At 45.0% G+C, this 26,657-nt stretch overlaps 1 protein-coding gene across 1 annotated transcript in view; it reads right to left on the bottom strand.

The window, feature by feature from the left end:
• Nucleotides 1-2,614: 2,614 nt before the first annotated feature.
• The window catches only part of LOC126272048 (nematocyst expressed protein 4-like), a 34,778-nt gene continuing 10,735 nt past the window's right edge, over nucleotides 2,615-26,657 (bottom strand). Inside the window, exons 2-3 of the mRNA XM_049974563.1 lie at nucleotides 20,967-21,136; nucleotides 2,615-3,168 (exon numbers count right to left, since the gene is read on the bottom strand). Coding sequence (XP_049830520.1) covers nucleotides 2,829-3,168; nucleotides 20,967-21,136 — 510 coding nt within the window. The 3' untranslated portion in view covers nucleotides 2,615-2,828. The remainder of the gene's footprint in view (nucleotides 3,169-20,966; nucleotides 21,137-26,657) is intronic.

Below are 26,657 nucleotides of genomic sequence, written 5' to 3'. Positions count from 1 at the left end.
TGCTGCTGAAAGACTTATTGCAGAAGTAGAAAGCTTATTTTAAAAAGTACAACAATTCAGGTCAAAACACATCATAAAACTGCACCAGCAGCCGCAGAAGATAAGAAAAATTTAACTTTATTCCTGTTCCAACTACACTAAACATGTGCAGTCATCATTTTACACCTTCAGTCAATAAGTTTCTGCAGTCAGACATGCAAATCCACTATTTCACTCGATACTTGTTCATAGAAATTCCGTTTTTCAAGTGAGAATACTGTGACATGTCACGTATGGCTGTCTACTAGGCACTTAGTAGTGGCAGAAACCTCTGTGCAAGCGTGCACTTCAGTGTGTATTGCTCAGTCTCACCTACACCACGTGCCTGTCTCATCGCTGCCAGGCGTCATTTCTGTGTGAACCGGGCCTGAACCTGAAAATGGAAAAAGCAGAGCGCCATCTGGAGACGTCCCCAGCACACGGTGCTTCGGAGCTCCATTTGGGGAGGGGGAGGGGGAGGGGGAGGGGAAGGGGGGACTCTAAACAGCGTCTCGACCCACCCAGGGAGGCAATGCAGGATTCCCGCATCTACACGCATGCTCATAAATTAAGGATAATTCCTGAATGTGGTGCCACACAACGTGGCACTAAGCAAAACTGGCGCTAATAGCACAGGCACATAGGGAATACACACGACACAGATCTGCAAGTCCAGCGTATTGGTGATAAGATGAGAAAACTGTCCCGAAACACATGTGCTGCAAAACGCCACCGTTTCCTGCTCATGTACCCCGACATCAATATGGGATATAATCACTATGCACACGTACACAGGCCGCACAACGGGTTGGAATACGCTGGATCAGGTGGTCGAGAAGCTGCTGGGGTATAGGCTCCCATTCTTGCACCAGTGACTGTCGGAGCATCTGAAGTGTCGAAGGGGTTTGAAGACACGAAGCAACACGTCGACCGAGAGCATCCCAGACGTGCTCGATGTGGTTTAGGTCTGGAGAAGGAGCAGGCCGCTCCATTCGCCTTATATCTTCTGTTTCAAGGTACTCCTCCACGATGTCAGCTAGGTGGGGCCGTGCGTTATGATCCTTCAGGAGGAAGGTGGGACCCACTGCACGCCTGAAAAGGCGGACATACTGGTGCAAAATGACGTCCCAATACACCTGACCTGTTACAATTCCTCTGTCAATGACATGCAGGGGTGTACGTGCACCAATCATAATCCCACCCCACACCATCAAACCACATACAGGTCCCTTTCAAGGACATTAAGGGTGGTATCTGGTTCCTGGTTCACACCAGATGAAAATCCGGCGAGAATCACTGTTCAAAGTATACATGGACTCGAGCGTGAACATAACCTGGGACCACTGTCCCAATGACAATGTAGTGTGTTCTTCACGCCAGGCTTTATCTGCTCTGCTGCCACCAGGGGTCAGTGGAATGCACCTTGCAGATCTCTGAATAAATCATGTCCGTTCAGTCGTCTGTAGACTGTGGTGTCTGGAGACAACTGTTGCAGTGGCTGCAGTAAGGTCCCGAGCAAGGCTACCTGCAGTACTCCGTGGCCATCTGCAGGCACTGTTGGTGAGATATCGGTCTTCTTGTGGTGTTGTACGTCCCGTACTATAGCGCCTGGACATGTTTCCTGTCTGCTGGAATCGTTTTCATAATCTTGAGCTCACACTTCGCGGCACACGGAAGGCCCGTGCTACGACCTGCTGTGTTTGACCAGCCTCCCGTCGCCCTAGTATTCTACCCCTCATAACGTCATCAATATGTGTTCTTTGAGCCATTTTCAACACACGGTTACCATTATCACGTCTGAAAACGTCTGCACACTTACTTGCTTCACCGTACACTGACATGCACCAACACGCCTCTGCATATGTGGACTGCTGCCAGCGCCACAGTGCGACGACCGCAGGTCAAATGCACCGCATGATCGAACACCGAGGTGATTTAAACCTGCAAACCGCCCACCAGAGAGTTGTTTCACCATATATCAGCATTATCCTTAATTTATGAGCATGATTGTACATCTACCTCCAACGCTCGGTTGCACGTTAACATTAGAACTGAAACGTAAATGTTGCTATAATCGCTGTATGTGTGTAAGCTGTTTAGTGATCCATGGTCGCGGGAGGAACTGCATTACATGAGTTACGTAATACTTAAATTTAAGTTTTATGCCTTATATGTTCGTTTGTTGCAGGTGTATGTAGTATGTTTTCAACAATGTCTTCTGAAAATTACGATCACTGACAAAAATAAAATACGAATTGTGCGTCTGTTCCGTTAGGGCTGCATTTGTAAGATTCCAAACTGCAGTGCTATCTCTGGGCGCGGTGCGGCGATACGAAGCTTAAACTTTCAACAACAGCCGTGTTGAAGGTCAAAGCGCTAGCATCGCTACCGCCGGTGTCCTGACCTCAAATGTAACAGTGCATGTGTAACACTCGTCGGGAAATGGTGACGGAGTGGCGAGACATCAGTAGTATAAAAATAAACAAGTCTTTTTAAATTATTGAGCTTATCATAAAAGTAGACGTGAAGGTGCTTCAGGATAGAAAAAAAGGAACTGAAGTTGCTAGAAGGTAATGTTGTTATATTATAAATATCGTTAATATCATGAAGTTTTATTTGATGTTGCACGAAATGTTTGTACTCTACAGTTGAACTGATATGTAATGGTATAAGAATCGAGTGGAGAGCTGTAATTATTCAGCTGATGAAGGAAGGAGCATGTACATGTGTAATTATAAGTTACGCGATACCACACAATGTGAGTTGTCGGGTGACACCGGAGGAGCTGCTTTCTTGTAGGCGGCATCTTGTTACTGCCAGGTGCCGTAGTACACGGACGATCCCACAGGTGGTGCTGGCGCAGGCACAGGTACAGGTGCAGCCACAGGTGCAGGTGGAGCCACAGGTACAGGTGGAGCCACAGGTACTGGCGCAGGCGCAGGTGCAGGGGCCGGTACCACCGGATTGTATGGGTAGTATGCGCCATACGGGTAGTACGGACTGTAGTTGTAGTAGTAGGGGTACTGGTACGCGTTCCTGTAGTAGGATGAGTAGGGGTCTGTGGCCACAGCTCCTTTAGCGTACGAGCGCTTCAGTTCTGACCACGACACCGGAGATGCATACGGCCAGTAGTACAACGGGTGCGGGTGCCTGCAAAAGAAGAAGTAGCAGCTCTGCTGTGACGTGCATCTGGGACTGGAACACACCACGTTCCTCTGTCTTCTTTATACCACTGACGAACATCCACCTCATACTTACTAAAAAAATGACATTCTCAATAGAGATTTTAAAAACGGACACAAACAGTCTAGACCGAAAAACATTTATTTTGTGGTAACCGGTTTCAGTCAGTTTTTGACTATCCTCAGAGACTCATACCAAGATTGTAGGCAGTAGCGGTGAGTGGAGAAGACGCTGTAACTCTAAGAACATCAGCACTTGACTTTCGTGGAGTTACAGCACCCGCTCCACTCACCACCACCGCCATCATGGTATGAGGGCCCAAGGATAGTCAAAAACTGACCGAAACTGATTACCACAAAATATATGTTTTTGCAGTCGAAACTGTTTGTGTCCAGACAGTTGTTTTCCATAAGAAATGTTCTCAAAAATCAATGGAGATTATCTGCTTGATCAGTTACTTTCTGAGAGAAAACCTCACTACTTCAAAAATCGACAGCTGGTTGTGAACCAATATAGCACCCACAGTCCATTGTGTCCAACTTACTTTACCATTCGAGAACGAGTTTTCACTCTGGAGCGGAGTGTGCGCTGAAAAAACACTTCCTGAGTGATGAAAACTATGTGCTGGATCGGGACTCAACCCTAGGACATTTGCATTTCGCGGGCAAGTGCTCCACCAAATAGTTTAGTCGTTAGAGCACTTGCCCATGAAACACAAAGTCTCAGGGTCAAGGGTTCAATCCAGTACAGAGTTCTGGTCTGCCTTGAACATACTGTATCATTTCGAAGTCACTACCATACACACACACATACGAGACACAAAGCCCTCCCAGACGTAGCTTCTCACTGTCAAGGTCCTCTGTACCTTCCTTCAATTTACGCATTAGAACAGATGTATTACTATATTCGTTCAGTTTACTTCCTCTTCCATTATGTAAGCACCATTTACCTATTCCTCCTCAATACTCTATGCATCTTTCCCCCAACATATATGATTTCCTCCGCCATAATCATATCTCGCTGTCATGTCCTTCTCTAAATATACTGAGGGTCTCACTCAAGCCTTGACTGACTGTAATTATCCTGTCATCCTTGTACAAAAACAAATATCCCGTGTCTTATCTTTCCAGTCTCCCACCACCTCCCAAAGTCCCACAGTCCGGCCACCGAGGAGCATTCCCCTCATAACTCAGTACCATCTGGGACTGGAGAAACTGAATTACATTCTCCACCAGGGTTTCAATTACCTCTCGTCGTGTCCTGAAATGAGAAATGTCCTACCCACTATTCTTCCCGTCCATCCTACACAATATACTCGTCCATCCTTACACAACCCCTGCTCCCAATCTCTTATCTCGTGGCTCATACCCCTGTAATAGACCTAGATGCAAGACCTGTCCCATACATCCTCCTACCACCACCTACTCCAGTCCGGTCACTAACATCACCTATTCCATCAAAGGCAGGGCTATCTGTGAAACCATCATGTGATCTACAAGGTAAGCTGCAGCAACTGTGCTGCATTCTATGTAGGCATGATAACCAAGAAGCTGTTTGTCCACATGAACAGCCACCGATAAACTGTGACCAAAAAACAGTTGGACCACCCTGTTGCTGCACACGCTGCCAAACATGATACCCCTCATCTCAATGACTGTTTCACAGCCTGTGCCATATGGATCCTTCCCACCATCACCAGCTTTTCTGAATTGTGCAGGTGGGAGCTTTCCCTGCAATACATCCTACGTTTCCGTAACCCTCCTGGCCTCAACCTCCGTTAGTCACTGTCCTCACCCATCCAGACCCCTCCCTGTTCCCATTCCAGCACTACACAGCTGTCATTTCACCTTGACAGTCAGTCTTGTAATTTTTTTTATTTCTCTCCTTTCCGCTACTTACCCCTTTCCCCTTCCACACCTTCTCTCCTGCCATCCGTCTAAACTGCAACACTTCACTGTGCATCACTCCCACCATACTATCCCTACCCCCCACCCCAGCCTTCTCCTTACCCCCACCCAGTCGCCACTCCCATCATGCACTGGTGCTGCTACTCGAAGTGTAGTTTCAGCTCTTTGAGACTGCAGATGTGTGTGCAAGTTGTGTTTGTGTGAGAGTATGTGTGCATGTGTGTATGTGTGTCTACTGCTGACAAAGGCCTTAATGGCCGAAAGCTATGATTATGTTAATCTTTTTATTGTGCCTATTTCGACTCTCCACTATATGGTGAGTAGCAACTTTACTTCTCTGGTATTGTCATTTGGTTTGGCATATATGATTTGAAAATCCGTTAAATTAGCCACAAGCATTTGCCCATGTAACAACTGGAATCCTGAGACTGGTTAATCTCTATTTATAATGGCACTTTTACCTCTAATATCACAACAAAGTACAGTGAAATAATGATGTATAGCATACTAACAAGAATAGTCTGCTTCCTTTTGCCATGATCACAAAAAAATTAAAAATTCTAACAGGCCACATTTGGCCATTTACTATTATCTAGAAATGTGGATCGTTCAGGCGGAGACGGTCATAGTCTATACTAACCAACCAATCAGCTCAGTTACCTTGTGATTTCATTAGTTGGTCCAGTTTATTTTCTTCGCCTTCTGCATCCTCCCTTAATCTCTACCCCTTTTCTTGCGAGAAGACAAGAAGTTCCCACAATTTATCGTGATGCAACCCTATACCGTTCCCCCCCCCCCCCCCCCCCACCTTCTTCAAAATTAAAATTTTGCCTTCCACCCCCTCTGTTTAACCCATCATCACCAAATGTGATATTTCGTTCTTCTTAAATACGAGGATGGTTTGAAAAATTCTAGGAATCACCACAAGAGGTCAGCGCTAGCCCGACGAGTTGTTCATGTGATATTCATTGGACTGCTGCCTGTAAAAACGTGCCACGTCAGTGCTCTTGGAAGAGAGCTGTGGCGGTGAGGTGATTCGAGCAGTGATTAAGTACTTCGTAAAGAAAGGTATCAAAGCAAAGGACATTCATGCCGATTTCCAGAATACACTGGGGGGCTCTGCTCCTTCATATTCAATTGTTGCCCAGTCGACAAATGAATTTAAATTCAGTCGGGAGAGTTTAGATGATGATCCGTGCAGTGATAAGCCAAGATGTGTCACTACTCCAGAAATCATAGCAAAAGTGCACAAAATGGTCATGGAGGATCGTCGATCGAAAGTGCATGAAACTGCTCATGCTTGGCAGGTGTCATATCACAGGGTATATCACATTTTAACTGAAGAATTGGAAATTAAAAAAGTTATCCGCAAGATTGGTGCCGCGACTCTTGACAGACTGGATCAAAAACATGTGCCGTCGCCACGGCAAAATTAAACGAATTGTCGCCACACCCGCTTTATTCACTCCTCCCAAAACTGGAAATTTTTCTTGGTGTACGAAGATTCACTTTAAACGAAGAATTGATAGCCAGAGTTGACAACTATTTTGCAGGCCTGGAGGAAACTCATTTTCGAAATGGGATCAAGGCACTGGAACATCCCTGGACCAAGTGCTATTACGTTGAAAAATAGAAAAAGTTTCAGTGGTTTAAGTACTTTTTTTGTATTCCGTTAAGAGAACTTTTCAAACCATCCTCATAAGTTACTGTCTGACAAAAAAAGTGAAATACCCAGAGGACATGGTCGAATATCAGTGTATCTTTGTACACCAACTCTGTAAACCAGACTGCATTAATGTTGTGTGTGTTTAATGTCACGAGAGCTATTGAGGTACGTAAGGGGCACGATCAGCGACAGATGTTGAGTGGTGACTGTGAAGGCCACGGATACGCCACTTATCGAGTGAGACAGCGTTGTCAGCATCTGACAGAATTTGAAAGGGGTCTCGTTGTGGGATCTCAGTGTGGTCGGCTGGTCGAATCGAGCTATATCCAGAGTTGGGGGGCATTCGGCTGAGACAGTGGTGCGATGTCAGACTGCTTGGGAATGTGAGGGTGGGCATACTGGTTAAGGTTGCAATCGAGCACGTCTAACCAACACAAGCGAAGATCGCCTATTCTGCACCAAGAACATTGTGGTCCCATCACATCTGATTCTGCCATCTGGGAACAAGTGACAGACTCCCTCCAACATTCTGTGGCATTCCATATCATCGGTCAGAGACTATCAGGAACCGGACTGGGCTGCCGTTAACATCACAATACAAGCGGCTGTGTTTGAAGAGGACTATTCCTGAACATTGCGTTCACTGATGAATGTTACTTCTGCACTGATCCGGATGGCTATTGTCAGATAGTGTGGCGGTGATTTGGGGAGACGTGTCATTCTTCCGCTGTTTGGGAGCGGTGTTACTTCTGCCGTCGAGGTGTGGGCCGCCACCACGTATGACTTCAGGTCACGGCCAATAATACTGACTGGGTGATCTCTAAAGGCTTAATAGTACGACACGGACATCGTGCTTCCTCATATGTTACGTCTCATTCGGTAACATCGTGAGGCCATTTTTCAACAGGATAATGCTTGTTCACACACGGCACGTGCCTCTGTAAACTGACTGACGTTGAGTACTTCCGTGGCTACAAAGATCGCCAGATCTATTACCAGTAGAAGGTGCGTGGTACCAGCTCGGACGTCAAATCCGTTTCACTTCCAGTATCCAGGATATCAAGGGCCAGTTGCAACAATTGCGGACCAGCTTCCCTCAAGAGAGGATGCAACAGTTCTCTACCACCCACCTTTCCTGGCCGAAACAGTGCATGCACCTAGACCAGAGGCTGGGGGAGAGGGGGGAGAGGGGCGGGGGTAACGTCAGACTGGGATGTGGGGTCATACTGCCAAGTTCTTTGTAAACTAATTCCAATTTCTAATCATCGAAATCAACATGTACCTTCTCAACCCGTGAAGTTCGTGTCGTTTCCACCTCCCCTTCTGGGTGTTTCACTTTTTCTAGGCACGAAGTGTGTTTTACCATACTCTGTTCCAGATTATTGTACTTATTTCTTTATTTAACCTAACCAGGTTAGGGCCATCAGGCCGTCACCTACACCGGACCTGGGTTTCACCCATACAGTACCGTTTTTACATAATAGTTATCCAAGAAATAACAATTTTAATATGACAAATGGTATTAAAACGATTTGAGTGTCTGAAGTGTGTAGCGCGATGTGATGTTTATTGTGGTTTCTTACAGTAGCCAAAGGCGCTCGTGTTCTATGTTAACTGGTTGTAGAGTAAACGAGGGAAAAATAATTCACAGGGTGCACCCCTGTATCTACATGAGCAAATGGTGCGGGAAATATGCTGCGGCCAAAACCCACAACGAAATGTGGAAAGAAGGTCATTGGCTCTGGACGAGGAGTGGTGCTTTGATAGGATATATGAAAGGCGCGATGGATTCCCCAGCGCAAGAGAGCCACCGACATTGTCAACGGCTGGAATAAAGGAAAACCGTCTTTGAAGTGACTTACTCTGATGGCAGACGTTGCTTAAATGCTTCCTTGTATGTCGAGTTACGTGGTTGCCATTTCTCAGAACTTTACTGTAAAATGGATCTGTCGTTTGTCTGACTTGAGTTTTTCAATTATAGAAGAATGGCTGCAGAAAGGAGTAAACTACACTCCTGGAAATTGAACACCGTGGAGTCATTGTTCCAGGAAGGGGAAACTTTATTGACACATTCCTGGGGTCAGATACATCACATGATCACACTGACAGAACCACAGGCACATAGACACAGGCAACAGAGCATGCACCATGGCGGCACTAGTACAGTGTATATCCACCTTTCGCAACAATGCAGGCTGCTATTCTCCCATGGAGACGATCGTAGAGATGCTGGATGTAGTCCTGTGGAACGGCTTGCCATGCCATTTCCACATGGCGCCTCAGTTGGACCAGCGTTCGTGCTGGACGTGCAGACCGCGTGAGACGACGCTTCATCCAGTCCCAAACATGCTCAATGGGGGACAGATCCGGAGATCTTGCTGGCCAGGGTAGTTGACTTACACCTTCTAGAGCACGTTGGGTGGCACGGGATACATGCGGACGTGCATTGTCCTGTTGGAACAGCAAGTTCCCTTGCCGGTCTAGGAATGGTAGAACCGTGGGTTCGATGACGGTTTGGATGTACCGTGCACTATTCAGTGTCCCCTCGACGATCACCAGAGGTGTACGGCCAGTGTAGGAGATAGCTCCCCACACCATGATGCCGGTTGTTGGCCCTGTGTGCCTCGGTCGTATGCAGTCCTGATTGTGGCGCTCACCTGCACGGCGCCAAACACGCATACGACCATCATTGGCACCAAGGCAGAAGCGACTCTCATCGCTGAAGACGACACGTCTCCATTCGTCCCTCCATTCACGCCTGTCGCGACACCACTGGAGGCGGGCTGCACGATGTTGGGGCGTGAGCGGAAGACGGCCTAACGGTGTGCGGGAGAGTAGCCCAGCTTCATGGAGACGGTTGCGAATGGTCCTCGCCGATACCCCAGGAGCAACAGTGTCCCTAATTTGCTGGGAAGTGGCGGTGCGGTCCCCTACGGCACTGCGTAGGATCCTACGGTCTTGGCGTGCATCCGTGCGTCGCTGCGGTCCGGTCCCAGGTCGACGGGCACGTGCACCTTCCGCCGACCACTGGCGACAACATCGATGTACTGTGGAGACCTCACGCCCCACGTATAGAGCAATTTGGCGGTACGTCCACCAGGCCTCCCGCATGCCCACTATACGCCCTCGCTCAAAGTCCGTCAACTGCACATACGGTTCACGTCCACGCTGTCGCGGCATGCTACCAGTGTTAAAGACTGCGATGGAGCTCCGTATGCCACGGCAAACTGGCTGACACTGACGGTGCACAAATGCTGCGCAGCTAGCGCCATTCGACGGCCAACACCGCGGTTCCTGGTGTGTCCGCTGTGCCGTGCGTGTGATCATTGCTTGTACAGCCCTCTCGCAGTGTCCGGAGCAAGTATGGTGGGTCTGACACACCGGTGTCAATGTGTTCTTTTTTCCATTTCCAGGAGTGTATTTCAGTGAAGTTTTCTTTCAGTGACAAGCTGCAAGGAGAAGAAGTGTGACGAAATCAAGTTCGCATACGGCTGTGGTACAGAATACCTGGACCACGAGAACTTTAGAACGACGATCGTAAATATCTTCAAGAATTAGCCTAAAGGTAACATTGACTGTGAGCGACAGATCTAACACGGATGTTACGTACATACAAGCAACTACCCAAAGCGAACGTTTCACTCCGAGTGTCTGAGTGAGTAAATTATACTGACTATGAACTACTGCAGTTAATAGTGACAGTAGTCGTAGTATTGCAGCTGTTACTAATAGTGGTGGTAATAATAATAATAATAATAATAATAATAGTAACAAGGGCGATGTACTTGAGGACAATATTATGGAAATCGAAGAGGATGTAGATGAGGACGAAATAGGAGATAAGATACTGCGTGAAGAGTTTGATAGAGCACTGAAAGGCCTGAGTCGAAACAAGGCCCCCGGAGTAGACAACATTCCATTAGAACTACTGACGGCCTTGGGAGAGCCAGTCGTGACGAAACTCTACCAGCTGGTGAGCAAGATGTATGAGACAGGCGAAATACCCTCAGACTTCAAGAAGAATATAATAATTCCAATCGCAAAGAAAGCAGGTGCTGACAGATGTGAAAATTACCGAACTATCAGTTTAATAAGCCACAGCTGCAAAATACTAACGCGAATTCTTTACAGACGAATGGAAAAAGTGGTAGATGCGGATCTCGGGGATGATCAGTTTGGATTCCGTAGAAATGTTGGAACACGTGAGGCAATACTGACCTTACGATTTATCTTAGAAGAAAGATTAAGAAAAGGCAAACCTACGTTTCTAGCATTTGTAGACTTAGAGAAAGCTTTTGACAACGTTGACTGGAATACTCTCTTTCAAATTCTGACGGTGGCAGGGGTAAAATACAGGGAGCGAAAGGCTATTTACAATTTGTACAGAAACCAGATGGCAGTTATTAGAGTCGAGGGGCATGAAAGGGAAGCAGTGGTTGGGAAAGGAGTGAGACAGGGTTGTAACCTCTTCCCGATGTTATTCAATCTGTATATTGAGCAAGCAGTAAAGGAAACAAAATAAAAATTCGGAGTAGGTATTAAAATTCATGGAGAGGAAATAAAAAAATTGAGGTTCGCCGATGACATTGTAATTCTGTCAGAGACGGCAAAGGACTTGGAAGAGCAGTTGAACGGAATGGACAGTGTCTTGAAAGGAGGATATAAGATGAACATCAACAAAAGCAAAACGAGGATAATGGAATGTAGTCAAATTAAATCGGGTGATGCTGAGGGAATTAGACTAGGAAATGAGACACTTAAAGTAGTAAAGGAGTTTTGCAATTTAGGAAGTAAAATAACTGATGATGGTCGAAGTGGAGAGGATATAAAATGTAGACTGGCAATGGCAAGGAAAACGTTTCTGAAGAAGAGAAATTTGTTAACATAGAATATAGATTTATGTATCAGGAAGTCGTTTCTGAAAGTATTTGCTTGGAGTGTAGCTATGTATGGAAGTGAAACATGGACGATAACTAGTTTGGACAAGAAGAGAATAGAAGCTTTCGAAATGTGGTGCTACAGAAGAATGCTGAAGATAAGGTGGATAGATCACATAACTAATGAGGAGGCATTGAATAGGATTGGGGAGAAGAAAAGTTTGTGGCACAACTTGACTAGAAGAAGGGATCGGTTAGTAGGACATGTTTTGAGGCATCAAGGGATCACCAATTTAGTATTGGAGGGCAGCGTGGAGGGTAAAAATCGTAGAGGGAGACCAAGAGATGAATACACTAAGCAGATACAGAAGAATGTAGGTTGCAGAAGGTACTGGGAGATGAAGGAGCTAGCACAGGATAGAGTAATATGGAGAGGTGCATCAAACCAGTTTCAGGACTGAAGACCACAACAACAACAACACATACAATGGCGACAATAACAATATCAATTATTACAATAGTGACAGTGGCAGTTGTGAGAAGAATTTATAGGAGTACAAAATATATTTTTTCTGAAATAGCGAGTTCTGGGGAAAGGAAATAAAGGAGACTGCATCGGCTAAGAATATTGGGAAATGAAGAAGATATAGTCGGAAGGACGAATGTTCAAGGGTAACGAGTAGGTTCAGGGACAATGCTAATCCGTATTGTTGCTTCAGTAGATATGTCATTAACTGTCTTCTGATGTTGGAGATGTTATTCAGTTCTCTAATATAATGCTGGAGTTTTTTCCAGAGCCGGATTCCTGCTTCTGGGAAGGACTTCGGGAACGTGGCTGAACGATGGAGTGGGACAGAAAGAATTTTGCTCTGATGGGAGCGGCTGATTCTGCTAAGATGATTCTGCCAAACTGGTGAGTTAGGAGCGTTAGGTGGAGGAGAAATACGAAGGACAGTGTATGTTGATAAGACAGTGGAGGAGACGGAGGGTATGAAAATCTCTGCGCTTGTTTGGCGGCAGCCAGGATAGCTGTGGGTGTCACGGTGAAATGTGATCAAAGAGTAGAATACCACGGTTGTAAGGAACACAGGCATTCGCAACAAATTCCAGGCACCGTGAGCGTTCCTGAGATAGGCTTTGCAGAATAACATCGCTGTAGTCAATAATTGGAATTATAAGTGCTTGTACAAGTTCCTTTATCAGGTCAGGAAGGAAGAGTTTTTTTATATTTTCGTATGGTGTGAAGAGATGCTTATGTCTTCTTGCACACTGCAGTTACGTGCTGAGTCAAGTTTAGATTTTCATCTATTATTATACCTAGGAGAGAAGCTGGAATTTTATATTTAACCCTGTTGTTGTTGTTGTTGTCTTCAGTCCTGAGACTGTTTTGATGCAGCTCTCCATGCTACTCTATCCTGTGCAAGCTGCTTCATCTCCCAGTACCTACTGCAACCTACATCCTTCTGAATCTGCTTAGTGTACTCATCTCTCGGTCTCCCTCTACGATTTTTACCCTCCACGCTGCCCTCCAATGCTAAATTTGTGATCCCTTGATGCCTCAAAACATGTCCTACCAACCGATCCCTTCTTCTAGTCAAGTTGTGCCACAAACTTCTCTTCTCCCCAATCCTATTCAATACCTCCTCATTAGTTACGTGATCTATCCACCTTATCTTCAGTATTCTTCTGTAGCACCACATTTCGAAAGCTTCTATTCTCTTCTTGTCCAAACTAGTTATCGTCCATGTTTCACTTCCGTACATGGCTACACTCCAAACAAATACTTTCAGAAACGACTTCCTGATACATAAATCAATATTCGATGTTAACAAATTTCTCTTCTTCAGAAACGCTTTCCTTGCCATTGCCAGTCTACATTTTATATCCTCTCTACTTCGACCATCATCAGTTATTTTACTTCCTAAATAGCAAAACTCCTTTACTACTTTAAGTGTCTCATTTCCTAATCTAGTTCCCTCAGCATCACCCGATTTAATTTGACTACATTCCATTATCCTCGTTTTGCTTTTGTTAATGTTCATCTTATATCCTCCTTTCAAGACACTGTCCATTCCGTTCAACTGCTCTTCCAAGTCCTTTGCCGTCTCTGACAGAATTACGATGTCATCGGCGAACCTCAAAGTTTTTACTTCGTCTCCATGAATTTTAATACCTACTCCAAATTTTTCTTTTATTTCCTTTACTGCTTGCTCAATATACAGATTGAATAACATCGGGGAGAGGCTACAACCCTGTCTCACTCCTTTCCCAACCACTGCTTCCCTTTCATGCCCCTCGACTCTTATTACTGCCATCTGGTTTCTGTACAAATTATAAATAGCCTTTCGCTCCCTGTATTTTACCCCTGCCACCTTTAGAATTTGAAAAAGAGTATTCCAGTCAACATTGTCAAAAGCTTTCTCTAAGTCTACAAATGCTAGAAACGTAGGTTTGCCTTTTCTTAATCTTTCTTCTAAGATAAGTCGTAAGGTCAGTATTGCCTCACGTGTTCCAACATTTCGACGGAATCCAAACTGATCCTCCCCGAGGTCTGCATCTACCAGTTTTTCCATTCGTCTGTAAAGAATTCGCGTTAGTATTTTGCAGCCGTGGCTTATTAAACTGATAGTTCGGTAATTTTCACATCTGTCAGCACCTGCTTTCTTTGGGATTGGAATTATTATATTCTTCTTGAAGTCTGAGGGTATTTCGCCTGTCTCATACATCTTGTTCACCAGCTGGTAGAGTTTTGTCATGACTGGCTCTCCCAAGGCCGTCAGTAGTTCTAATGGAATGTTGTCTACTCCGGGGGCCTTGTTTCGACTCAGGTCTTTCAGTGCTCTGTCAAACTCTTCACGCAGTATCGTATCTCCCATTTCGTCTTCATCTACATCCTCTTCTATTTCCATAATATTGTCCTCAAGTACATCGCCCTTGTATAAACCTTCTATATACTCCTTCCACCTTTCTGCCTTCCCTTCTTTGCTTAGAACTGGGTTGCCATCTGAGCTCTTGATATTCATACACGTGGTTCTCTTCTCTCCAAAGGTCTCTTTAATTTTCCTGTAGGCAGTATCTATCTTACCCCTAGTGAGATAAGCTTCTACATCCTTACATTTGTCCTCTAGCCATCCCTGTTTAGCCATTTTGCACTTCCTGTCGATCTCATTTTTGAGACGTTTGTATTCCTTTTTGCCTGCTTCATTTACTGCATTTTTATATTTTCTCCTTTCATCAATTAGATTCAATATTTCTTCTGTTACCCAAGGATTTCTAGCAGCCCTCGTCTTTGTACCTACTTTATCCTCTGCTGCCTTCACTACTACATCCCTCAGAGCTCCCCATTCTTCTTCTACTGTTTTTCTTTCCTCCATTCCTGTCAATTGTTCCCTTATGCTCTCCCTGAAACTCTCTACAACCTCTGGTTCTTTCAGTTTATCCAGGTCCCATCTCCTTAATTTCCCACATTTTTGCAGTTTCTTCAGTTTTAATCTACAGGTCATAACCAATAGATTGTGGTCAGAGTTCACATCTGCCCCTGGAAATGTCTTACAACTTAAAACCTGGTTCCTAAATCTCTGTCTTACCATTATATAATCTATCTGATACCTTTTAGTATCTCCAGGGTTCTTCCACGTATACAACCTTCTTTCATGATTCTTAAACCAAGTGTTAGCTATGATTAAGTTGTGCTCTGTGCAAAATTCTACTAGGCGGCTTCCTCTTTCATTTCTTAGCCCCAATCCATATTCACCTACTATGTTTCCTTCTCTCCCTTTTCCTACACTCGAATTCCAGTCACCCATTACTATTAAATTTTCGTCTCCCTTCACTATCTGAATAATTTCTTTTATTTCATCGTACATTTCTTCAATTTCTTCGTCATCTGCAGAGCTAGTTGGCATATAAACTTGTACTATTGTAGTAGGTGTGGGCTTCGTATCTATCTTGGCCACAATAATGCGTTCACTATGCTGTTTGTAGTAGCTTACCCGCATTCCTATTTTCCTATTCATTATTAAACCTACTCCTGCATTACCCCTATTTGATTTTGTGTTTATAACCCTGTAGTCACCTGACCAGAAGTCTTGTTCCTCCTGCCACCGAACTTCACTAATTCCCACTATATCTAACTTTAACCTATCCATTTCCCTTTTTAAATTTTCTAACCTACCTGCCCGATTAAGGGATCTGACATTCCACGCTCCGATCCGTAGAACGCCAGTTTTCTTTCTCCTGATAACGACATCCTCCTGAGTAGTCCCCGCCCGGAGATCCGAATGGGGGACTATTTTACCTCCGGAATATTTTACCCAAGAGGATGCCATCATCATTTAATCATACAGTAAAGCTGCATGTCCTCGGGAAAAATTACGGCTGTAGTTTCCCCTTGCTTTCAGCCGTTCGCAGTACCAGCACAGCAGGGCCGTTTTGGTTAATGTTGCAAGGCCAGATCAGTCAATCATCCAGACTGTTGCCCCTGCAACTACTGAAAAGGCTGCTGCCCCTCTTCAGGAACCACACGTTTGTCTGGCCTCTCAACAGATACCCCTCCGTTGTGGTTGCACCTACGGTACGGCCATCTGTATCGCTGAGGCACGCAAGCCTCCCCACCAACGGCAAGGTCCATGTTTGGAAAATTCAGAATACCGCGAAGAAAAATTATTCAATTACTTAAGTTGAATGTATACAGGATGATTCACGAAGATATGCAAGTATTTTAATACGTTATTCTACAAGCATAACTAAAGAAAGAAGTTCATATAAACACAGATCCGCCAATGTATAGTTACGGAGTTACGGCTAATAAAAGATTTTGCCTGAAGTTTAGCAACTTCGCTAATATGAAGCCATCGTAAAACTGTACGAGGTTAAAGTAAAGTATGATTTTCATTTATTTTGTTGTTATTGGTTTGGTGAAACTAATAACACATGTCCCAGACGTGTATCTGGTTCAAATGGCTCTGAGCACTATGGGACTTAACATCTGAGGTCATCACTCCCCTAGAACTTAGAACTACTTAAACCTAACTAACCTAAGGACGTGACACACATCCATGCCCGAGGCATTATTCGAACCTGCGACCGTAGCGACCGCGCGGTTCTAAACTGCAGCTCCTAGAACCGCATGGCCACTCCGGCCGGCGACGTGTATCTGCTGTAGTTTTCCAGAACATACAGAGAAACAAATATTATTAACAAGTAAATTTGTTTACTTTCCATTAATAATGTAGAAACGTTTATGTCATTGTTGGCAACCGTTACAGAGTTTTTTCAGTCGTTTTCTAACCATGAAACGAGTTGTTTTGAAAGCATTGTGAGCTTGTATGTACACTGTACAACTTCCTTAACACTGAGCTTTGTTTTTTTTTTTCGGTTTACATGAATTCGCTTGTGGTATGTATTAATAAAAGCAGATTATGTGACACATTAATACATTTTCATATAATGTTTATTACCGTCATTTTCCCAAAATTAAATTCTCTACAAGTTCTGTTGCAAACTTTGTGTAGTTGTATGGACCTTAAAAAACAAATCGGGCCAAGTAGTTATTAAATTAAAAACTTTACGAAATGACTTCTTCGCTTCCCTGGATGTTCTGCAAAACTACTACAGATACACGTCTTTGACATGTTTTATTAGATTCACTAGACCAATAATAACAAAATAAATGGAGATCGTGCTTTACGTTTACCTCGTACGGTTTTGCGATGGCTTCATTTTAGCGCAGTTGCTATACTTCAGGTAAAATCTTTTATTAGCCGTAACTCCGTAACTAAACATTTGCGGACCTATGTCTTTATGAACTATGTTCTTTAGTTTTACTTGTTGAATAACATATTAAAATATTTGCAGATTTTCGAGAATCACCCTGTATTGTCATGTGCACAATGCTGCATACTTTGAATCAAAATACAATATTTTACCTAGAAGTATCATTGCCCACAAAAGGCTCATGGACGCTACAATAAAATTACTACAATGTTGGTACTGTGGCTGCAAAAATGCTTGCGTTTTGGACTGTTGCATGTGAAATATCTTAAAAAAAAATCCGTTTTGCTACAAAGCACAGGACAATTCCACATTTCCACATTCTCAGGATCTAACATTCAACTATCCGTGAGGGGAAATTCCGCATCATCGCTTTTGGTCCTTTATGTGGTCAGCGATCAAAACTGGCATACTGTACCTCATTCACTGGCGCAGGTGCCCATGTTTACTTCACTTTCTGGTCTTATTGTCCATCCAATACTCAAAACCAGGCTTCGTCTGCCCAGAAAAGATAAGTCCGCTTGCAGTATCCCAGGTAAGAATTCCTTAACACATTTGTAACTCACCTTCAAGACTTCCTTTTTAAGTTGATGCGCAGTTTTCGTTGCACAATTAAAAACAGCGCCGCAAAGCTAATCAAATTGCTACACCGGTAACTGATGCTCACGTAACCTTGGAAGATGTCTGCTAAAGATGCACACTACTCAGAAACATTTCACAGAGAATATCGCTGCATATGAGATTTTTAAATGTTGCCAGCATTACCCTTCCAAGGACAAAACTTAGAAACATGCTGCAGAAAACAGTGTGCAATTTTGATGTTGTTTGGGAGCAACATAGCCAAATAAGGGTTAACGATATCGATTTTGTGTTACATTCCTTGGGAAGATCTTTGAAGACAGCACACACGTACGTAAGTCGCAGTCTGCACCTCTTATACTCTGGTGCCCAAAATTAAAGCAACAAACCGCTATTTCCCCGCCCTGTGTCTAATTCTCGATATAATGATACAAACTGTCAACGGATGTCCGTACGGTCGTGTTCTGCACGGAAGGTAGCAACGGATAACCACGCCAACGATGACGTGAGGGCACCTATGAAACGGAGTAATGTTTGCTGGGTAATCTCACATCCACAATTGCTGTAGAGGGCCATAGGAAGAATGGAATGAGGGCAGTCGGAAACTCAAGTGGTCCGATGGCTTAAGTGAATTGTTCTGTTGTTTTTCGGATGTGGCGACAGATTATAGAGACCGCAATGTACCACGAAGACCAGGCATGACCGAGCACGTGTGACATGAGGAAGAGAGGACCGTTACGTGGCTGAAAGGGCACGACGATACCGCCTTCGTACTGCGCAGCAACTGACATCTGGACGTGCTGTATCGAGACCTGCTGTATTTGCGCTTCTTTGGCATTTTAACAAAAGGGGTCTAGAGTAGAGTCGTCAAAATGCCTCCTGGACAGTCGAAAAATGGACCAATGTTCTTTTCACAGATGACTCCCGATTTCGTCTGGAGAATGGTTCTCAACGGATTCGCATCTGGAGAGAACGTGGAACACGGCTTCGAAACCCGTACACAGGAGGATCGCTAATGGTGTGGGCAACGATTATGTTGATCTTTCGAACATCTCTCCACGAAATTGTACGGTTGAATCGGAAAGGTTTAACTGCTGACAGGTATCGCGACGAGATCTTGGGGCCTCAAGTGCGATTGTTGTGAGATGCTAAGCGCCCAGACTTCGTACTGATGGACGGTAATGCTCAACCGTATAGAGCAGGAGTAGCTGACGTTTTCTTGCAATCAGAAGATACTGCCCGCATGGCGTGGCCTGCTCGATCTCCCGATTTGAATTCTACAGATCCTGTCTGGGATGCATTAGGAAAACGGGTTGCATCACGTCAACATACGCCAATCACTCTCCAAGACTTGCGAGCAGCTGCCCAGCCAAACGAGTGGGCGTTATTGCCTCAGCATCACACTGATGATGTCAGGCCTGCTTTGGTGACAGAGGTGGTCACACCCCATGGTGAGCTCATTAACCGGATGGAATGTGTGTGCCAATGTGCTGAGTTGGAAAAAAACGAAGAACATTTTCGTCCACTGTTATGCATGGTGCAGCTGTTTATGTTCTGTATTCTTTACATTGTTTCTATTTTGGCATCATCTGTTTATACAGTTTTGTGGCAAATGTAACGTCTCCTGGCAAAACACATATTATGTGTGGTAAAAAAAGAGAACAGATTAATTGAACTGAATGATTGTAATTGCGTGGACAATGATTGTATGAAATTTATGTAATAAGAGAAACCATTATGTGTCATGTTTTATACTTGTATAGAATTACGTACTGATTTTTTTTAAAGATAATATCTGTGTCGGCGAGTACTGAAACCGCCACAGACGATGCTTATTAAATATCAAACAAAGACGAGAATATGTCACAACGAGTATAAATAGTAGTGACCGAGCATTAATTTCTCTGCCGTCTTCTTGGAGTTACGTGAGTAGGATGAGTCTGTGACGCTATATTGTATGCTTGTGTAGCATTCTTTGGTCAAGATTGTGAGAAGGACGCCATTAGGTATTGATTTGTAAAGGTGTGTAAGAATTTAATCCGTCTAAATGTTTTGAATAGAGTTACTTAGTGAAAACTTACATTATGATTTGTAATAAGCTTGCCTGGTATTTTATCCCATCCTTTTAAGACATTTTCAGCTATTCAAATATTATTCGTGGTGCAGAGCTGCGCTACGAACGAACGAGCCGCTGCCGCGGCGCATTCAAACTGCATTAAATGAAATCAATCATACCGCAAAGAAGCGTACAGGTAATAGTGAACTAAAATTATTTCTTTGAGCTTTCGGGATTGCAGGGCAGAGCAGCAGATTGCATGATGTGTTTTACAGGTGGACGTGGGCTGCGGAAGATGTATTATTAACAGGACAAAAAGATAATTTACCTTCATGACATAAAAGCAATCTTGCTGTGCTTAGTTCTGGTCTGGCAATCATTATAGTGAAAACATTTTTTCTCTGATAAAAGTCTCATGTTCTCGGGTTAGTCGTGGTACTTATTTTTGTTTTACTGTTAACAAAAATCCACTGCAAAATATTCATGTTGAACAAACATTGCGTACTGTAACCTCAGTATTTGTAACGAAATAATTTTCAGTAACCTTCTCAATAACTGTAAAGTAAGGAAGATAAGCTGAACTTTGTAGCGAGTTACAGTAACGAAACAATGTTCCTTTAATAGAAAGCCAGATCCAGAATAATAAGAACATAATATAGTTTGTTAAGTTGAAAATTAATGAGCCAAAGAAAGTCGCAGCACAGCAGCCCTAAAAAGTATTTCAGGGCTATTTTCGTAGCAACATATTTTATCTCATATATTAGTTGTTAGGCGAGCAATAACAAAGCAGAGACAGCGAAACAAAATGAAGACAACCTTGCAAAATTTCCGTTTGTTGATTTAATTTTGAACTCCAGTGTACTGTCGGTGCGAGCTGCAGTGCCAGACGCTTGCGGAGCAGTACTCACGGGTAGATGGGCGTTTGCGGCACGGCGCTCCTCTGTCCAACGTCGACGGCGCCCGTCCTGGGGCCAAGCTCCGCCCCTCCTACCGCCGCTGCCGGCACTGCCGCCACCTGCTGCTTCTCCACGGTGGCTGCCTCCTCCGCGATGGCCGCACCCACCAGCACAGACAGCAACTGCCGACAAAACTGCAGCTACATTTCCGGAAACCGACACGTCGGGCGTCACTGTTCGGAAGTACGGAATACGAGAGCCGGAGAAACTGGTACTCCTGACTGGTACTGTGTGCGGCCCCAGCGAGAGCGCAGAAGTACCGCGACACGGCGTGGCATGGAATCGACTAATGTCTGAAGTAGTTCAATATGGCTCAAATGGCTCTGAGCATTAAGGAACTAAACATCTGAGGTCATCAGTCCCCTAGACTTAGAACTAAGTAAACCTAACTAACCTAAGGACTTACACACATCCATGCCCGAGGTAGGACTCGAACCTGCGACCGTAGCAACTGCGTGGTTCCGGTCTGAAGAGCCTAGAACCGTTAGTTCACAGCGGCCGGCCGTCTGAAGCAGTATTGGGGGGAATTGACACCATGAATCCTGCAGGGCTGTCCATAAATCCGTAAGAGTACGAGGGGGTGGAGATCTAGTCAACAGCACGTTGCAAGACATCCCAGATATGCCCAATAACGTTCATGTCTGGGGAGTTTGGTGGCCAGCGGAAGTGTTTAAGCTCAGAAGAGTGTTCCTGGAGCCACTCTGCAGCAATTGTGGCCGTGTGGGGTGTCTCATTGTCCTACTGGAATTGCCCAAGTCAGTCAGAATGCACAATGGATGCAGGTGATCACACAGGATGCTTACGTACGTGTTACCTGTCACAATCGTGTCTACACGTATCGGGGGTCATATCACTCCAACTGCACACGCCCCACACCATTACAGAGCCTCCACCAATTTGAACATTCCTCTGCTGACATGCAGGGTGCATGGATTCATGAGGTTGTCTCCATACCCGTACACGTCCATCCGTTCGATACAATTCGTAACGAGACTCTTCCGACCACGCAACATGTTTCCATTCATCAACAGTGCAATGTCCGTGTTCACGGTCCCAGGTGAGGCATAAAACGTTGTGTTGTGCAGTCATCTAGGGTACACGAGTGGGTCTTCGTCTCCGAAAGCCTATATCGATGATGTTTCGTTGAATGGTTCGCACGCTGACACTTGTTGATGTCTCAACACTGAAATCTTTAGCAGTTTGCGGAAGGGTTACACTTCTGTCACGCTGAACGATTCTCTTCAGTGGTCGTTGGTTCCGTTCTTGCAGGATCGTTCTCCGGCCGCAGCGATGTCGGAGATTTGCTGTTTTACCGGATTATTGATATTCACGGTACAGTCGTGAAATGGTCGTACAGGAAAATGACCTCTACATTACTTCCTCGGAGGTGCTGTGTCTCATCGCTCGTACGCCGACTATAACACCACGTTCCAACTAAAGTAAGTCTTGACAACCTGCCATTGTAGCAGCAGTAACCGATCTAACAACTGCGCCAGACACTTGTTGCCTCATATAGGCGTTGCCGACCTCAGCTCCGCATTCTACCTGTTTACATATCTCTGTATTTGAATACCGATACCTATACCAGTTTCTTTGACGCTTCAGTGTAAAAAGAATGTGACGAACACGAATAAACTGTTAATGCAGATATGGGTGTAAGAAACTTCCTGACATATTAAAACTGTGTGCTGGACCGAGAATCGAACTCGGGATCTTTGCCTTTCGCGAGCAAGTGCTCTACCATCTGAGCTACCCAAGCATGACTCACGAACCGTCCTCACAGCTTCAATTCTGCCAGTACCTCGTCTCCTACCTTCCAAACTTCACAGAAGTTCTTCTGCGAACCTCAGGTGGTAGAGCACTTGCTCGCGAAAGGCAAAGGTCCCGAGTTTGAGTCTCGGTCCAGCACACAGTTTTAATCTGTCAGGAAGTTTCACGTCAGCGCAGAGTGCAAATCTGGGTGTAAGAAGATTTTCGGCCATTTCAGGCAACAGACAAGTGCTCAAAAGTGCTGCGTCTTACATTAAAGAGAAAAATTTTTCTTTCGATCGTCCCCTAAGTTTCGTGGTGCCGCGGGATTTCCCACACGCGGCCGGGGTCAGACCCTCTCAATCGTACTGATACCCAGAGCGGAGCACAAACTGGGCGACGTATGGCTCTGTAGATGTTCACAGAGACATTTGTTAATGGATCGGACTTAAAACTCCGCACTCTGCAGTACTGTATAACGAGCATGGAGCATTGTATGGAACTGCCCTCAGTTGAGACTCGGGGAGGAAAAGACCGAACATTCACCGCTGCGTAACTTTGTGAGCTAGACGTGTTTGACGTGACGTCAGCGAGACGTGTCTGCGTCCGACTTCACTATGAAGGCCTGGCGGGAGCGTCAGGAAGCGATATTCGTGCCTGAGTGTCTGCTGTACAAGGCGAACACATTGTATCATGTGCACGTGCGTTTGGTTGGAATAAGCTACGAGGGGCGTTCAATAAGCAATGCAACACTTTTTTTTCTCGGTCAGTTTCGGTTGAGAGAATGTGGAATTTGTTGTGGGACATCGTGGAATATTCCCACTTCAGCCTCTGTAGTTTCGTGAAGTGGTGATGATACACACACCTTTCACAATGGCGTCTGTAACGGAGGTGCATTCGAAGCACAGCTGTCACTGATTTTCGTTTGGCGCAAAAACAGGGCATCGTAGGTACCCGTAGGTTTTTGCAGAGCGCCTACAGAGAACTGTCGATGAACAAAATCACGATGAGTCGCTGGGTGAGGCGTCTACCGTCATTGCAACAAGGTCGCGCAGGTCTGTCCAATCTCCCGCGTACCAGCCGACCGCAAAAAGCATTGTTGGAACGTGCGGACACTCTCATTCGAAATGAACGACCGATCACAATCATACACATCGGTGCACAACTGGATGTCTCTGTTGCTAGTGCTGGCACTCGTTCAGCAGTTGAGGAACTCAAAAGTGTGTGCCCCCTTGCTTCTTCGCCCCCTAAACATAAAATCGTAAAGAGCAACGAAGTACCATCTGTGCGGAATTGCTTGCGCGTTACGAGGCTGATCCTTGTCGAAATCGTCACAGTCGATGAAAGATGGGTTCATTACGTCGAACGGGAAACAAAACGGCACTCCACTCCTCAGAAGAAAAAGTTCAAAGCCGCACCTACAGCCGGTAAAGTTACGACCACGATCTTCTGGGAATCAGAAAGGGTTATTCTGTTTCACGTCCTCCATCATGGTGCAAAGATCAACTCTGAAGTGTATAGTACTACCATCAGGAAATTGAAGAAAGGACTTCAGCGTGATCGTCGCCACGAAAATGCAAACGAACTTCTTCTCAGTGATGACACAATGGCTCACGCAAGTCTCTGCACCCGAGAGGAGCTCGCAAAACATCATTGGTCAGTTCTTCTTCATCCCCCCTACATCCCGGATCTCGCATCTGCCTGAAAACTTCGGTCTGTTTGGACCAATCAAGAATGCACTCCGCGGAAAGCTGTATGTCAGTGACGGGTAGATTATTGACGCAGCAAGACATGTCGACCAGTAAAGCTGCAGCAGGCCCTCCGAGAAAGATGGCGTAAATCCGTCGCATTGAACGCCAAAAGAGTGGAGAATGATATGGTGTATTAGAGTCCTGAATAAAACCAACCTGATTTCAGAAAAAAGTATCTTTCATTACTTATTGAGCGTACCCCCTAATACACTGCCCAACGCTTCCAGTTATGTACTCTCTCGGAATTTCAACGGCATACCAGCCTGTGATGTACAACGCGTCTCTTTTAGCTTCTGTCAGTGTCGTTTGTTGAGCATCTCTGCGACGCTATTGTGCCGACATAAACGATCCCATAACGAAGCACACAGCTGTTCGTTGAATCTTCTACATTCATTCCTGGATTAATCGATTCTGGTAAGGATCCCAATGTGATAAGCAACAGCCAAGAATCAGTCTAACGGGTGTTTCGTAACCCACTTCTTTCGTGGATGACGAACATTTGATTAACATTCTTCCAATGAATCTCAGCCTGTCATTTGCTTTTTCTACTGTTTGTTTTATTTGGTCATTCCACTATGGGTGTTCCGGACCGTTACTTACTCCCAGGTATATTACGGTTGTTACTGATTCCAGTAATTTGTCACCAGTAGTGTAATAGAGGAGTAATTGATTCCTTCGCCTATTTATGCGCATAATGGATGTATTTGCATTTCTAGTTAACTATTAGTCCATTCGCTAATCGTCGATCATCTGCAGGTGTTCTTGCGTTTTGCTGCAGCCTTCTGGTGTTGCGTTCTCCCTGAAAACGGCATCGGCCACGAAAAGTATCACAGATCATCGGATGTTGTGTACTGGAGCATTATTGTAAAGGTCCTACAACACTTCCGTAAGGTAGCACGACATTCCGACGTGTTGATTTCTATCTGTAAAGAAGTGACGAATCTGATCACAAATGTGGGCCAACAACTGGAAGCTGGCGCTTTGTTTAGTTAGGTTAATAGTAACCCCTTTAACTTCCTTGTCTTTCGCAACTACCCGAAACGGATATCAAGTTCGGCACGCGAATGAGAAAATTCAACAGCACCGACCGTTCATCCATTAATGTGGATCATTTGGTGACAGATAAGCACCCTAGGTACGTTATGATTAGCACCTAATTCAAAGCCTACATTAGAAGTGATAATGTGGATGTTGAAGGTATTGTACGAAAAGAAGCACTGTGCAAGTAAGAATCACCTAGTGGGCACTGAGGTGAGAGTGAAGTAAGAAGTGGACAGTGGAAGGGGGAAGGAACAGATGGTCAGAGAGAGAGAGGGTAGGAGGTCAGGAGTAGACAGCGAGGAGGGAGTACGAGATGGGTAGAGAGGGGAAAGTCAGATATGGACAGAGAGGGTGCAGGAGGAGATGAACAGGAAAGGAGGAAGGAGGATATGGAAAGAGAGGGAAGAAGAGCAGGAGAAGGCGAAGGAGGAGATGGACAAAGAGAGGGGCGAAGAGGAGATGAATAGAGAAAGGGGTAAGAAATAAACAGACAGAGGGGGAGATTAGGAGACAGACAGAGAAAGGGGCAGGAGGAGAGAAGGGCAGAGAGAAAGCAGGAGAGGAGATGGACAGAGAGAGGGGGTAGGAGCAGAGGGGCAGAAATAAAGAGTGGGAGGCGTAGGTGGCATGAGGAAGATGGGAAATGGGCAACTGAGAAAGGAAGAATGTGTCAGGAGGCAGATGGTAGAGGGAGATGGTGTCATGTGGAAGACGATATAAGGACTCAGGAGGAAATGCTTGGAATGTGGGAAGGCAGTTGGACAAATTGCGAGGAGGTAGGTAGAGACGGACAGGGTGTGATGAAAAATGTAAAAGAGGGGAGAGAGAGACAGAAGGGACAGGCAAACATCAGAGTCGCACATCTCAGGGATGAGAGCTCTCAAATTTTCTCCAATAAACTACTAGAGATTGGAGAATGTAGAATGCCTGGCGAGATAAAATTATCATCCAATTTTTGCAATGTGGACGTCCATCACAGAACTAATACCTGCAGTCTGTCTGGCTATTTGCCAGACCTACCACAGTTTGAACTGGTTGTGAGAAAGGGCTATTCATGATGCCAAAAATGAAGATGGAGTTTTCTCATTTTGAGAATACTGAA

The sequence above is a fragment of the Schistocerca gregaria genome, chromosome 5, assembly GCF_023897955.1.
Source record: "Schistocerca gregaria isolate iqSchGreg1 chromosome 5, iqSchGreg1.2, whole genome shotgun sequence".
NCBI lineage: Eukaryota > Metazoa > Arthropoda > Insecta > Orthoptera > Acrididae > Schistocerca > Schistocerca gregaria.
This window is presented reverse-complemented; position numbering and strand designations above follow the sequence as displayed.